Source organism: Ambystoma mexicanum, chromosome 10, assembly GCF_040938575.1.
Source record: "Ambystoma mexicanum isolate Mex_15411 chromosome 10, UKY_AmexF1_1, whole genome shotgun sequence".
NCBI lineage: Eukaryota > Metazoa > Chordata > Amphibia > Caudata > Ambystomatidae > Ambystoma > Ambystoma mexicanum.
This window is the reverse complement of record NC_090932.1, coordinates 1,278,660,927-1,278,675,488: the sequence shown is the minus strand read 5'-3', so window position 1 is coordinate 1,278,675,488 and position 14,562 is coordinate 1,278,660,927. Positions and strand designations below refer to the sequence as shown.

General features: G+C 48.4%; 1 protein-coding gene across 1 annotated transcript in view; it reads left to right on the top strand.

Moving 5' to 3' along the window:
• Nucleotides 1-13,224, top strand: part of THOC5 (THO complex subunit 5) — a 476,028-nt gene extending 462,804 nt beyond the window's left edge. The window contains exons 19-20 of the mRNA XM_069619274.1: nucleotides 11,687-11,877; nucleotides 12,043-13,224. Of these exons, the coding sequence (XP_069475375.1) occupies nucleotides 11,687-11,877; nucleotides 12,043-12,106 (255 nt within the window). The 3' untranslated portion in view covers nucleotides 12,107-13,224. The remainder of the gene's footprint in view (nucleotides 1-11,686; nucleotides 11,878-12,042) is intronic.
• The last annotated feature ends 1,338 nt before the right edge of the window (nucleotides 13,225-14,562 follow it).

Sequence of the window (14,562 nt, the reverse complement as noted above, 5' to 3'; positions counted from 1 at the left end):
TGAATCTATGAAAGATACCAATGCTGGAGAAATACAGTTACAGGTAGGTAACTAAGACATCTTGCAAGGTTGGGGGATGGTCCTTTCTCCTCATGTACTTTTGGGGTCTCTCTACAGAAATCGTGTGGTGTACGGGAGGTGTGAGGATGGGGGTGTATGTGTGTGGGGGTGTTGGCAGAAAGTGATGTGTGCACCCGATCCACATTCCTCCGGGGGCATGACTGTTGCTTTTCAGATTATAGGTTGGCTGTCCACTATAGGACATCCACCTCCAAATTTGAATGTTGCAAGACCCCTTTTTGGTGGGCTGCAGTCACCCCTAATCCAATTCTGGATATAAGGTGAGGAGCGCTGGGTCCAGGAACTGAGTTGACCACTGTAACTAAAGAGATATGAAGATGATGACCGAGGTACGCTGCAAGACTGCTGCAGGAACCAGCATTGGCTCAGCCAAATCCAATGCGAACCATGACCCTCTAATTGAAAGGGAAAAACATTGCAAGGTGCGTCACTCCCTTTAAATGGTCCAGACCAACCAGTCACCTGCCCTTCTCGAGCTGTCCCAGATTGTAGGAGCCTGCATTTTTGCATTTTATCTGTATCATTCAGAACCAGGTTTGCTGTGCGGGAAGCACTTCTACCTGGCCGAACCGCTGGAATGCTGTGGGCATCTTGAGTGCTCAGCTCCGATGCAGAAAACGGGCTCTGCTGACCTTTAGCAGATCCTGATCCTGCCTGGGGTCGGTGCAAGACTTGCATGATTCAAGGCACCCATGCGGGTCTCGGCTTTAGTTGGGAGACCAAACCAGGATGCCCGAAGCCTAAGTGTCTAGAGGAACCAAAAGACAACTGGTGGTGATGGCCCATGAACCTGCGTCCCACTGTCCCAGCACCTTGACAATGACAGTGAGGCAGGTCTTCCCTGTTTAGACAGTTTCTACCTTTTTGGGAATTCGCCGACTTGAGATCCCTGCTCTCTTGAACTGCTCCCATCCGCATTACATTTGCTTTGGGCGCAAAGTCCTGCTTACCGTAGCACTATACGCAGCTGGTCCAGGGTGTGGTGTCCAGGTCAGTGGGTTTAGTGGTGATGTTTGTTCTGTTTTATTATATCTTACTGTTTTATTAAATTAGTTGATTACCTCTGATTCTGCCCTTGCACTGATGGTAAAACAGCTCGTCAGTTTACTCCGGTTTAAACCCCTAAATGATATGAGCTTCTTTTAATTTGTGTTACACTACGTATGTTCATTGCCCATATCGTTACTTCGAGGGGAATGGGTCCTCCGACGTATTCCATATCTATGACCGTAATCACCACAGCTGTGCTGCTTCGGAAAATCTTTCGGCGTCTGTGTCCTGAGTCGATGATGTTGATACGCCGTCCTCGAGGGCCTCCGTCGAGCCGACATCACCGGATGTTATAAGTAGGACGCACAAAGCCCGTAGCCTCAGTTCCGTTTTTCCGCAAACGTGTTCACTTCAGAGATCTCGGCGCGCCTCGATTCTACTGAATCCTGTTCTTTCGGTTCTTTGAACCTGTTTCTTCATTGCTATAACGAATATGATGTCTTCGGCTTCTTCCACCCCCGGTCCGGGTTTAAGAAGTGTCGGGTGTGCGGGTCCAAGTTGTCCCTGATGGATATGCACAACGCTTGCCTCTGGTGCCTCTGGGACGACCATGATACGGCGACTGTGTTGACTGCCCAATCGCTCACTTCGAAGGCCTTGCGGGAGCGTAAGAAGAAGCTGTCGGTCGGTAAGGTGGCCAAGCCCTGGAAGTAGCGTTCCACTGGTCTTTCGACGGACGATTCAAGGGGTGACTCTCCGCATCGCCGTCGTGAGTCCGGGGGTTCTCGGTCTGGGAGTCGTTCCCGCCTCTGCCTCTTCGAGGCACTCCAGGAAGTGCTGTCACAGGTCGCCTTCCCCGTCCTCTTCCGAGGACTCCGCCTGTCGGCGGGTAGCTTTTCCCAACAACCATTCCACTCCAGAGGAATGGGATTCGTTCCGAAAGGAGATGTTGGCGATTTTTCAATCGCAGGGCTCTGGTCCAGCTGCGCCGTCTGAGGACGCCAGTCGAGGCCGCGCTAGAGACACTGCTCCTCCGCCTTCGGGCTCAAGCAGTCGTCACGACCACCGGGTGCCTTCGAGGTCCCGGTCGGACAAGGATGGTCGTTCTAGGCATGCCCGTTCCAGGTCCCGGTCCTCGACGCCATCGAGACCGTGAGACTCTATGAAGTCTTTGAAGAAGACATAGACGCCGGCGGCGCCAAGGTCGCCGACGGACTCTCTCGAGGCCCCGCCTCCGAGGAATTCATCGACGCCATCAACGCCTAGGCTGTCGAGAGACACGCTCGGGGCTCCGCCCTCGATGCCTGTGGCGAAGCTGGCGGTGCCGCGCTCGACGTCGACGCCCATTCCGTCGATGCCTTTCGAGGCAGCCTTGTCGGAGGTACCCCGTGGCATGGTGGCACCCCCAAGAAAGGCGATAGCTAAGCCTAAACGTGTCTTTGTGTGCCTTTTTCTGTACCCTCTTTCCAGCCTCTAGATTATATTTCTGAGGTGGATGAGAGGTCTGAGGAAGGTGAGGTTCCTGCATTGGTTCCTGATGACATTGTTTCTGGTCACAGTCAACTTGAGGACCTGCGTCAGTCGCTGACGACGCCAGTGGTCTAGACACATCTCCGGAGGTGGAGTTTGGTGGGCCGGAGCCTGGCACGCATGCAGAATCTTCATATCGGTGCCTCATGTCGAGGGTCACTGAATACCTGGGTTGGTCTGCCCCCCCTGGGGATTTTCAGCAGGATGACCTGACTGATAACTTGACCAAGGTTCTCCAACTGACCCGGTGCTGCCATTCCATATGGCCTTGCAGAGAAGGGTGGCTGCAGCTTGGACTTCTCCGGAGAGTCTCCCGGCAGTGAGCAAGTCCTTGCCGAAGAAATATCGCCCAGCCAGTGGCGACCCCTGCTACTTGTACTTGACAACGCACCCTACTCCGGAGAGTTTGGTGGTGCAGGCGGCTACGGCCCCCGCAAAGCAGGCGTCATATCCTACCATCCCTCCTGATGGGGACGACAAAAGTTTTGACGGCTGGGCGAAGAAGGTATTTTCTTCTGGGGGTATGGCGCTTCAGGCTGCCAACTACGTTTGTGCCTTGTCTCGTTTCACGCACACTCTGTGGAACTGTATTTCCCTAGCGGCTGATAATATTCCCGAAGGGGAGGAACGGGATGGTTTCCTTGCTATCGTGCAGGATGGCAAGGACGCCATGTGTGAATCCGTTCAGTCGGGTCTGGACATGGTTGATTGCGTCAGCCGGTCCATGGCGGCGAGCACCGTAATGCGCAGGTTTGCGTGGTTGCGGAAGTCGGGTTTTGCTCCGGATGTGCAAGCCCGCTCCTCAACATGCCCTTTGATGGTGAACATCTTTTTGGCAGCAAGGCTGACGAGAGTCTTGAGAGGTTGCAGACCTCGAAAGCTGGAGCTAAGTCGTTGGATGCTGCAGTCTGCCAACCTCTGCCTTTTCGTCCTAGGGGACAACAATGCAGGAGAGGTTCCTTTTGTCATTACTCATCCTTTAGTAAATCGACAGGAGCTGCAAGTCACAGGGGCAACCGTAGGAGTGCCAGAGGTGGAAAACAAGGTACTCGAGGTGCCAAGGCCGCGCGTGCAGTTGCCTCTTTGCCCTCAGGACCTGCAGCAGCCGCTTCAGCTCAGTTATGGGGCCCATGCTTCTCCAGTTGGGGGAAGGCTGGTGCAGCATCTGGTAGAATGGCGTGCCATTACCTCAGATGTGTGGGTTCTGGAGATCATAGCCCATGGCTACTGTCTTCCTTTCCGGCAGAGGCCTCAAGACAATCCACCAGGGAACCTCTCTTTGAAGAGTCTGGATCCGCTCCTTGCGCAGGAAATTCAATCCCTGCTGGAGAAAGGTGCCATAGAACTGGTGCCTGTAGTGGAGAGGAACAAGGGATAGTATTCCCCTTATTTTTTGATTTCGAAGAAAGACGGAGGATTGAGACCCATCATGGACTTGCGCGGTTTGAACAAGCTCCTCAAGAAGGACAAGTTCAAGATGGTTACTCTTTCTCAAGTCCTCCAAGCCCTTCAACTTCCAGACTGGTTGGTGTCTCTCGACCTCAAGGACGCTTATTTTCATGTGCCGATCCATCCAAAGCACAAGAGGTACCTGAGGTTCGCTGTTGGCGACTCGCACTTTCAGTTTCGGGTCCTGCCATTCGGATTGACCTCCGCCCGAGGGTTTCCACCAAGCTCATGGTGGTGGTGGCAGCGCATCTCAGGAAAGGGGGGATTCACGTCTACCCCTACCTGGACGATTGGTTGATCAGGGCGCGCTCTCCCGAGCAATTCCTGGATCATCTGTCAGTCACCTGCCACTCCCTTCCAAGCTGGGCTTCTCCATCAACTTAGTCTCACTTGACGCCAACTCAGCAGCTCCAGTACATCGGAGCAGTGCTCGACGCGTCCCTGGGGCAGTGTTTTCCTCCCCAGGTGAGGGCTCTTCACATTCAGCAGATGGTACACAAGTTTCGACATGCCCAGAGTCTCCCGGCGTTCGAGTTCTTGAGGCTGCTCGGCCTCATGGCATCCTGCATTCTTCTGGTGGCAGAGGCCCGACTGCGGTTGAGATCTTTGCAGTGGGCTCTCAAGATGCAGTGGTCACAGACCTCCGGCAAGATGTCGGACCCCGTTCAGGTGCCGACGAAGGCAATCTGATGAGGGGTGGCTCCATTTTGGCTGCCCTGGCCGGAGGTGAAGATCGTGACCAACGCATCCCTCACAGGATGGGGAGCTCATGCCAACGAGCTGATAGTCAGCGGTCGTTGGTCTCCGTCGGAGTACATACTCCATATCAATCTGTTGGAGCTGAGGGCCGTCAGGCTTGCCCTGAAGGCTTTTCTGCCGACTGTGCGAGGAAAGAATGTTCTGATCCTGACGGACAACACAGTGGCCATGCACTACCTCGACAAAAATGGGGGGCAGGGTCACTTCCTCTGTGCAGGGAGGCGATGCAGCTCTGGTTCTGGGCCATCCAGCGGGAAATTTCGATCTCGGCAGTTCATCTGGCCGGAGACGAAAATGAGACGGCGGACGCTCTGAGCAGGCAGAGCTCGATCTGTCACGAGTGGGAGTTGGCTCAGGAGATTCTCCTGGAGATCTTCGCCCTTTGGGGGACCCCTCAAGTGGATCTCTTCACCTCCAGTGTCAACCGGAAGTGAAAAAGGTTCTGCTCGTGAGAATTTCCTCCAAAAGGAGCCTTAGGAGACGCGTTCGTGGTGGAGTGGTCCTTCCCACTGCTGTACGTGTTTCCTCCAGTCCCCATCATCCCGCAGGTGCTGCGGAGGTTACGGAGGTTCGGTTCCCGGATGATCCTCATTGCTCCGGCTTGGGCCAGGAGGGCGTGGTACCCGGACCTTCTCGACTTGTCCATCTGCCCTCCACGTCGTCTTCCCTACCGAGACGATCTGCTCTCACGGGAGGGAGGGTCAGGTTCTCCATCCAGAGGTCAGATCCCTCAGCCTTCACGCTTGGCTTCTGAAAGGTTGAGGTATAAGGATTGGGACCTCCCTGAAGACGTGATGGAGGGGTTGCTTTTGGCCAGACAGCCGGCAACGAAGTACCTGTACCGTTGCCGTTGAAGAAAGTTCTGCGACTGGTGCAGGGTTAAGAATGTGGATCCTTTTTCATGCGACATTCCTGTAGTTCTGTCTTTTTTGCTTTCTTTAGCCCACAGGGGCCTGCAAGTGGGTACCATGAAAGATTACCTGGCGGCGCTGTCCATATTTAAGCGCTCGTCTGAGGAGTGTTCTTATTTTAAAATTCCTTTAATTTCTCAGTTTCTGAAAGGGCTCACTAATGTGTTCCCTCCGTCACCTTTCCAGGTGCCCGGTTGGGATTTGAACCTTGTTCTCAAGTTTCCAGTGGGTGCTCCGTTTGAGCCTTTGCATTCTTGTCCTTTGAGACTGTTAACCCTTAAAACTGTATTTTTAGTTGTGGTCACTTCCGCTCGCAGAGTGAGTGAGTTACAGGCACTTTCAGTTAAGCCACCCTTCACTGTGTTTCATAAGGACAGGGTTGTCCTTCGAGTTCGTCCTTCCTTTCTTCCGAAGGTGGTGTCGGAATTTCATTTGAGCCAGAAGGTTGTTCTTCAGCATTTTATCCTCCTCTGCATCCTGGTAAGGACGAGTAGAGGCTCCATAGGTTAGATCCTAGTAGAGCTTTGAGTTTCTACATTTCACGCATGTCCCGGGTCAGAGTGGATGATCAGCTCTTTATTGGTTACGCTGGAAGGCGTTCGGGACAAGCTGTGACTAAGCAGACTTTGTCTAGATGGATTATCTTGCCAATTTCTAAATGTTACCGCCTGGCGGGTAAGGATCCTCCTGTAGGCTTATGGGCCCATTCGACTAGGGGTATGGCTGCCTCTACTGCCCTGCAGAGGGGTGTTCCTGTTAGTAACATCTGTGATGCAGCCACTTGGGCTTCGTTCCATACTTTTGTACGTCACTACTCCCTTGATTCTATCCATGGGCAGGATCTGGCCTTTGGCAAGGCGGTCCTTTACTCTGCAATTTGATTGGGCATTCTAAATTTGTATATTCTAAATTCTTTTCCCACCTCCTTACGTTGGTACTGCTTTGGGAGTCTGTCATAGATATGGAATACGTCGGAGGACCCAATCCCCTCGAAGAACAAGTTACTCTCTTACCTGGTAATGTTCTTTCGATGGGATGGTCCGACGACGTATTGCATATCGCTCCCTCCCTTCCTTCCCTGCTGCAGAATTTCTTATGCGTTTGCAGCTTACGTTTCCGCAAGGCTTTCTGTGGTACTACTGGCAGAAGATTTGTGCCACACGTTCTCGGAAAAAACTACAACTGAGGCTACGGGCGTCGTGTGTCCTACTTATAACATCCGGTGACGTCGGCTCGATGGAGGCCCTCGAGGACGGCGTATCGACGTCATCGACGCAGGACGCAGACGCCGAAAGATTTTCCGAAGCAGCACAGCTGTGGTGATTACTATCATAGAAATGGAATACGTCGTCGGACCATCCCATCGAAAGAACGTTACCAGGTAAGAGAGTAACTTGTTTTTCCATCCTGCGAATTCCTTTCTTGAACTTCAGCTTTGTGGTCTGTTTAGAGTATGTATTGAGATTGTACCAATTATTCAAAACTTTTTAATGAAATTAATTATCTCGTCGTGTGGCCTGAACATTTTAATTATTTGTGGCAACCTGATACTGATGTATTATTGTTTTACAATTTTAACTTCGTAATGTTTTATGCTTTTATGGCAAATTGCTGATAAAGCTATGTAATAACTTGGTAGTTGCTTCAGAGAACTCCCCAACTGAAGACCCTTAAGTCATCCTTCTACCTATAACTTTGGCTCTGAATTTTCTACTTCTTTGTCCAGGATCCCCTATGAAAGTGGCCTCTCCTAGTACTAATCACCTGTGACTGTCTGTACTTTGGGAGATTGCTACAGACAGACTCTCACTAAATCCAGATTGGACTGCTGAAGACTAACCTTTTGGTGTTCTGAGCTGCCTCATAAGTATAAGGTCTATGTTACGTGCTAGAAACCCTTTCCCTACTTTAGTATTTTCCACTAATGTGTTCTACCTGTGTTCAGTTCTAAAGTAGTGAGCCACCTATAGTGGGTTGCTTAACTGTGAAGTGTGTACGCGTGTGTGGATATTTGAGGGCTGTGGAGCTGCTTAGAATCATGTGCTTGGCCTAGGCAAGCATCTAGTGGTTGGTGGGGAGTATTACAATATTTCTTTTGATTATGAAAACAGGACATCATGTTACGTGTACAGTTCCCATGATCAATAACGAGTCTAGGTCCTCAAAATATATTCCACTTTTGCATTGGTCGTTCTATGTGGAGTTCTCATATTATGTGAGTGAGAGAATATTATTATTATTAAGATTACCTCGACAGCGAAGATTGCTCGATGAAGTCTATACAGCTGGCCGTGTGATTTCAGAAAATCGGCGTCTGACTGTCTCCAGGCCTTTTTAGGTGTTAGAGTAGGGAGAGTGGCAGAAAAATGTTACACTTGACTACACTGTTAGAGAATGTCTTTGTATATTTTCCCTATTTTTAAAATAATCTCCCTGTTCTCCAGCTTCAGCAATGGAGAATACTACTTTTAAGTTTTTTCCCCTACTGCAACCATAGTTTCCTTGGTGAGATTCACACTGTGTATAATTACTGTTTCCCATGGGATTATTTGGAGGAGAGTAGTCAAGCCAGTAAGCTATTTAAAACCAAGTTACTAAAAGATCTACGGTCAAGACACTGGGCAGCCTCTGAGGAATGAGCTGAGGCATCTGTCGAACCTTCTGCAGTTGTGGAAAACATTGAGGCCGAACAGGACAGTCCCGGTTTTGAAAGTGAAACCGAGGAGAACACTGTTGGGGATCCCTTGGCTTCTCAAAAGCCGGACTAAGGTATCAGGCCCAGCTATGGAGACCTACCCCTGGCGACAGAAAGGCTGAACGCATAAAACTCCCATGAGGGCTGTATGAAAATGGCAGTCGAGTAATCGATGCCGAGCAAAGCTAAGCACTGTGACTAACACAAAACAAAACCAACCCGGATCCCAAAATGATTTGTTTCGGAACCGATTTTATTTTATTTTTTTAATAATTCAAACAAAAGTAAAACCCACATCACCATAGGTTCAGCTGCCCTGGGGGAATGAGCTCTTTGCTAGATGGCCTACAGAAGAAAGGTACCCCTCAAGTCTCAGATTTTGAGGAAGATTAGGAGTCTCCTTTAACCTTGTGGACTAAGGAAAGATTTGAAGACTATGGACAAAATTCCCCTTTTCAAAGATTTCCTAGAAAAACACCCCATTAAAAGGAAGCATATATGTTGGGTAAATCTTCCTTTTTGCTGGCCTATTGAATTTTTGGACTGTTTCTCCAGAGTCAGTGGAAACCTTTTTCCACACTCACTCATTCTTTTACTCTAACCTTGGTAACCCTTTTTGCCCTTTTGTGCTACTTTTTAATGGTATGCTTTCCTCCATGTTTTCTGCCATCTACATTTTATTATTTCAGCACACGGCGCTTTCTGTGCAGTGTTGCTGGAAGCTCCTTGAGCTTTCTTTTTTATTTTACCTGTGTCAACACGTTACTAGGGCAGGGGGAGACACAACTGTATTTTATTTTGTGTGGTCAGACCCCACCCTAAGTGGAGTGCTGAGGGGAAACATTGTCTCCTTTTCTCACTGTTCCAGTAACCTTTAGTTACTGTTACAAGTTCATCCGACAGGCTGGTGGCAGTGTACCTTTTTGCATGACTTTTTGTGGACTTTTGTTGCAGACTGCCATCACAGCTGCGACAAGTGACACTAGGGTCACCATTTGCCTAAAATGGTGGCTGTACTTTTTAAAGCTCTGCTCATGATGACTTGTCTTTACTTGAGCCCTCTTCTATCTACCTGCCTTGGTGGGAGAGGTCCTAATGGATCTGTTGTCTTTGGTGGGAAAACCCACCGAAGACAACAGGCCTGAGTGCCAGAAAGGACGTCTCCGAAAAATGGCATTACAAAATCTTGCTGGGAAAAGGCAGTGGTTAAGATGCCGTCGGGGTTTCATTTTGTATTGTCCCCAGTATTCCATGTAACCCCCGCCCGCTCCCCCTGAACCATTATACGTTCAAAGGGAGAGGGGGGCACCCATGCAACACCTACTCCCCTTGATCTTATAATGGCACTCAGCGACTTTGTGTGGCGAGACAGCATTTTCCCGGCGACATATTGTAATGACTATCTTTTTTTCGGGGACATTTTCACTGGATACGGAACCAGTTTGTGATGGGAGGCTGGCTGTCCCTTTGGACAGCCACCCCCAGATTTGCATGAAGACTTGTCTGGTGATTTGTGGGCTTAGCCAATTTTCCTGCATAAAAGACTATGGTACTGGAGGAGAAACTCAGTCAACCACTGGAGCTGAAGATCCAAAGAACAACGTCCGCAGTCGCATCCAGCGACCGCCAGAGCCCTCTGAGTAACCGCTGCAATCCTGACCTCAACATCTGTGTGACAGGGAGGCCCCCAAGCGGACAACTTCCCCCTCTTGGACTGGTGGACCCAGCCAGTCCAAAGACGAACTGCATTTTGCGCCCTGCCTGGAAGAGTTGACCTCCACAGCCCACAATTCACCATTACCCGGTGTCCTGTACCATATTGCGTGCAACTTCAACCGAAGCACAGTTTTCGCCTGGAGTTCCATGAGGATGCCTGCAAAGTTTCAGAGACTGGACCCTGCTCCTGAAAGTCCCCTCAGCTTAGACAAGGATGAGAACCAGAGCAAAGTCTACCGCACGACAACCGTCTTTCACACGAGCCCTGAAAAAGGCACCAACGAGCCAGTGCTGCAGAGATATTCTACTGGGCTTTCAGCCACTCGAGAGCAACCATCAGATGCTTTACAATTTTTTATTTTTTTTTCAGTCGCCAGGACCAAGAAGTCCAAACCGGGGTCTGCTGTCGCCTCTCTTTGGGGACCGTCCTTCTGCACAAGCGTCTTCACTGATGAGGTACTGTTCCGTCCCGAATACCTGGGGCTTGCTTTGTTGTTCCTGTGCTTTCGGAGGTTTGCAGTTAACCTGTTACTTTCAATCCTTCCTATGCCTTCATTGAGCTACGTTAGGATGGGCAACCCTTTGTGTCCTATACCAAAGAAAGCTTCTGCTACTTACCTGCAAAACTGATGAACTCTGCCTGGTGTTTTGCTTACCTGCTTTTCTTCATTGGCCCTTGGTCAATGGATCCCCAGTGCCCCCTTGACTCTGAGACTCACTAAGAATGGGGCTGAACTTAATAAGATTTGTTTAAGCAGGGGTACTGTACAGGTTGGTCTACAGTTTACATACCTGTTTGAGAGGTTTCTACCACTTTTGTGTTACTTTAAAGGTGTTATAAAGTATATTTTATCCTTTTGATATTGCATATATAGTCTGTATTTAATGCTACTCTGTGATAGCCCTTACCTTACTTAAAGGTTGCAAGGTTTAGTGTATATAAAATAAATATTTATATAATTGCTAGTGTGTAAGTGTTTTCTTGAACAAAGTGTACGCTCTGAGGACTGTGTGCCTCACTGCAGCCATCATCCCTCCTAGACTAACCCTGGCTTCTCAGTCAATGCTACCAAACGTTTGGGTAGTTCAGGCTACACTAAAGAGGTACAACTATGTTCATCCAAGGTAGGCTTTCTAAAGTCTTAACACAGATGGGACTTTCGCAAAACCTCCTAACCGTATAAGATATATACTATTGCGAAGTGATGTTTATGATTGTAATTGTTCTTTTATAACATGCTTAATAGGGGAGACCACTTTGTAAGCGCAAGACGGGGATTTGAACCTGTATTGCTATGCATCGTCTTGCTTCCAAGACAAAACGAGTTGCCTCTGAGCAATCCTCACGGCATAATTTGATTGCATATGCTTCCGGGTTTGCTGCAACGAGTGAAAAGCTACCAATACAATATAAATGGGGCTTCTAAATTGAGGTGTGTGTTCACAAGTTGCAAGTCTTTTTAAAATAAGGGGTTTTCTCAGTACCCACTTATCATTTGTTTGTTCGCCTACTGTAGACACCACTTGAAATGCTTCTAATATTCATTTACTGTAGGCCATGGAGAGTGAGGTGAATGTACACTATCAGGAGCTCTACAAGCCGAAGTCTGGTTACCAGCTCCTCACCAACCAGCTGCAGCGTCTGTGCGTGTCACTGGATGTTTACCTGGAGACAGAGAGCCATGATAACAGTGTGGAGGGGCCTAAGGAGTTTCCACAAGAGAAAATGTGCCTGCGTCTCGTAAGGTAAGGGTCAATGTTCAAATAGGTCGACAGTTGGGCGAAAAGGAGGCTATACATAAATGTATTAGCGGGTAGGAAGGTTTAGTAGCATTTCTCTTGTCAGCAATACTATACATGAGTCCCTCCCATCCCATTAATGTCATCTTCCCCTTTTGTTTCTTCCTCCAGAGGTCCTAATCGTTTGAAGCCCTTCAAGTACCAGCATCCACAAGGATTCTTCAGTCACCGTTGAGATTCGTGGAGCCATTGGATGGCTTATCAAATAGCCTGATTGTTCCAGACTCTGTTACAGACTGCCTTACACACTATATCACTTGAGCATAGTGGGATTCCGACTACAAAATGGCATGGTGTGTCCAGGAACCATGGTTCTACGAATATTCTTTAGTTTATTACTTGGTTTTAGATGATTAAATCTTACTTTGACAACCCCAGAGAAAGTGTTTTCAACTATTAATATACGTCTGCTTGCAATCATAGTACACCTGGAAACCTAACGATGATGTACAAATATGATCTGTGAGGTAGGCAATTGTTTGCTCTTGTGGGTGAGCTATTGTTTGTATTAGAAAGCTCCTCCTTTGAGTCTTGCTGCACTATGGACACATTGATCTCCGGAATTAATCGGTTGTGCATTATTGTGGGGAGCTTGACAAATCTAGACTAGATCACTGGATGAGTGATAAAATAATACTTGTGCTCCTTTACAGTGAATTGCTACATCTTCCATACTAGTCCATCTACTCAAGAGTGGGGACTGTTTCCATGGTGTGCTATCTCAAGGAAAGGTAGTTTGCTTTTCTACAGTTTATCTTAAATTGAGAATGTGCTGCGAACATATTGAAGTTAAATCTTGAAGAATTCGATAAACCTACTTGGAAAATCGAAGACAACCTCTTAAGCAAGAATCTGGAAAATCCCAGAAGATTTGAAGGTACAAACACCCCGCACTGGCGCATTTGCCAATCAACACCAGCTGCCTCACGCTAATAGTGGACATTTTTTAACGCTTGAAATTCCACAGCACTATAATAATCCTGTGTGTGCCAAACTTCGTCATCCACCCCTATGCACTTCTCTCCACTGCCATCCATGTTGAGTGGGCTCCTCCTACCTACACTGGCCAACATGCCCAGCAGGTACCTAAAATGTGGAGGCTAGATCTACATTCCTTGGGTCTACGTTCCAGTAATTTCCCCATGTGTCACAAGGTTCACGCTAACTTTTCACAGCAGCATCTTTCCTCAACAATTCTACATCAGTAAAGGTACCCTGTTTCTCTTTACTGGTTTAGTTGTTTACCATAGAATGTTTTAGAGATTTAATAAATAAATGAACACATTTTTCGAACACAGGTACTCTGAGTTTATCTTAGCAGTAAATATTTGTATAGTAATAAGGTCTTCGACAAGAAGCTGTGTACATGAGCACATTTGAATGGCTGAACATTCCCTCTGGGTTTCCTACAATAGAAGTAGTATCATCAGATACCTAAACAGGTGAAGGCAGGCAGGCAGTGGGACAGTGAGAGGCGATATAAGTGACTGCACCAGATTAAGAGACACAAAGACAATAAATTGTGACTAGGTCAGGGACCTGACACTGTCACACTGGGGAGGAGGCCTACCAGGTTTTTTGCCAGAGCCAGTTTTGCCCCAGTGATGTGCTGAGAGATTTGGGAGGGTCTCAGTCTTATTCACCCACCCCCATATATGCTAGTTACTGTTGCAAAGTACTACTGTCATTCACCATGTACCTACCTTAGCCTATTTGGGCCAGTGTTTTCTCTATTCCATTGTAGAACTACAAACCCAGAATTCGTTGTGATGAAGGAAGGAATATTCAACCCAATGTTGAGCGGCACAGTGAACAGTGAGCTAATGAAGCACTTATTTGTTAAATGAATGCTGAAATTGGCAATGACTCTACTGGACCAAACACCATGAAGCACCAGCGGACTTGCAGATAAAATGGGGACGGGGCTCAAAGGGCACGAAGGTTCCCACCTCTGTAATTCGACTGCTGGAGAGGAGTGCAGTGCAAAGATTGACCCGGGGAACCAATTGAGCATGAAGGCCAATGATAGAATGAGGATAAAGTGAGACAAGCAGAATGGAAGTGTGTGGGTTTCTTGGGTGAGGTCAAGGGAGGAAAACGTGGACGGAGGGACCCGGCAGCAGAACATCGAAGAGACTGACGGAGAGCATGTGCAATATGAGGTATTGGTTGGTGAGAAAAGTGTTACTTGAGCGTGAATGGTGCATGTGGTGTTTGAGTGAGACTAATTTGGAGATATGGGGTTGCCCTTGTGGGATCTAATGAGAAGGGTGACTCGGGGACTGAAAGGGCAGGGTGAGTATGAGCGGAGGTAGTGTGGAGCGTTGTAGGGAGTAGTTGTGGGAAGGGACACACGAGAGGGAGAGAAGAGTGAGAGGAAGAGAAAGGGGAGAGATTAGAAGGAAGGGAAAGTAAGGAAGGAACATCAGTGTTGGGAATAAGTGAGCCTGAGATGGGCAAGAACAAGTCGGCCCTTCAGTGTCAAAAAGTGTCGGACTACTTGTGGGGCACCAGGCTAGGATCCACCTAGAACAGGGGTCTTCAACCTTTGGCTCTCCATAGGTTTTGAACTAAAACTCCCATCATCCCATAGTCCATAACAAGGTAGCTTAGGAATTGTAGAGCCAAAGG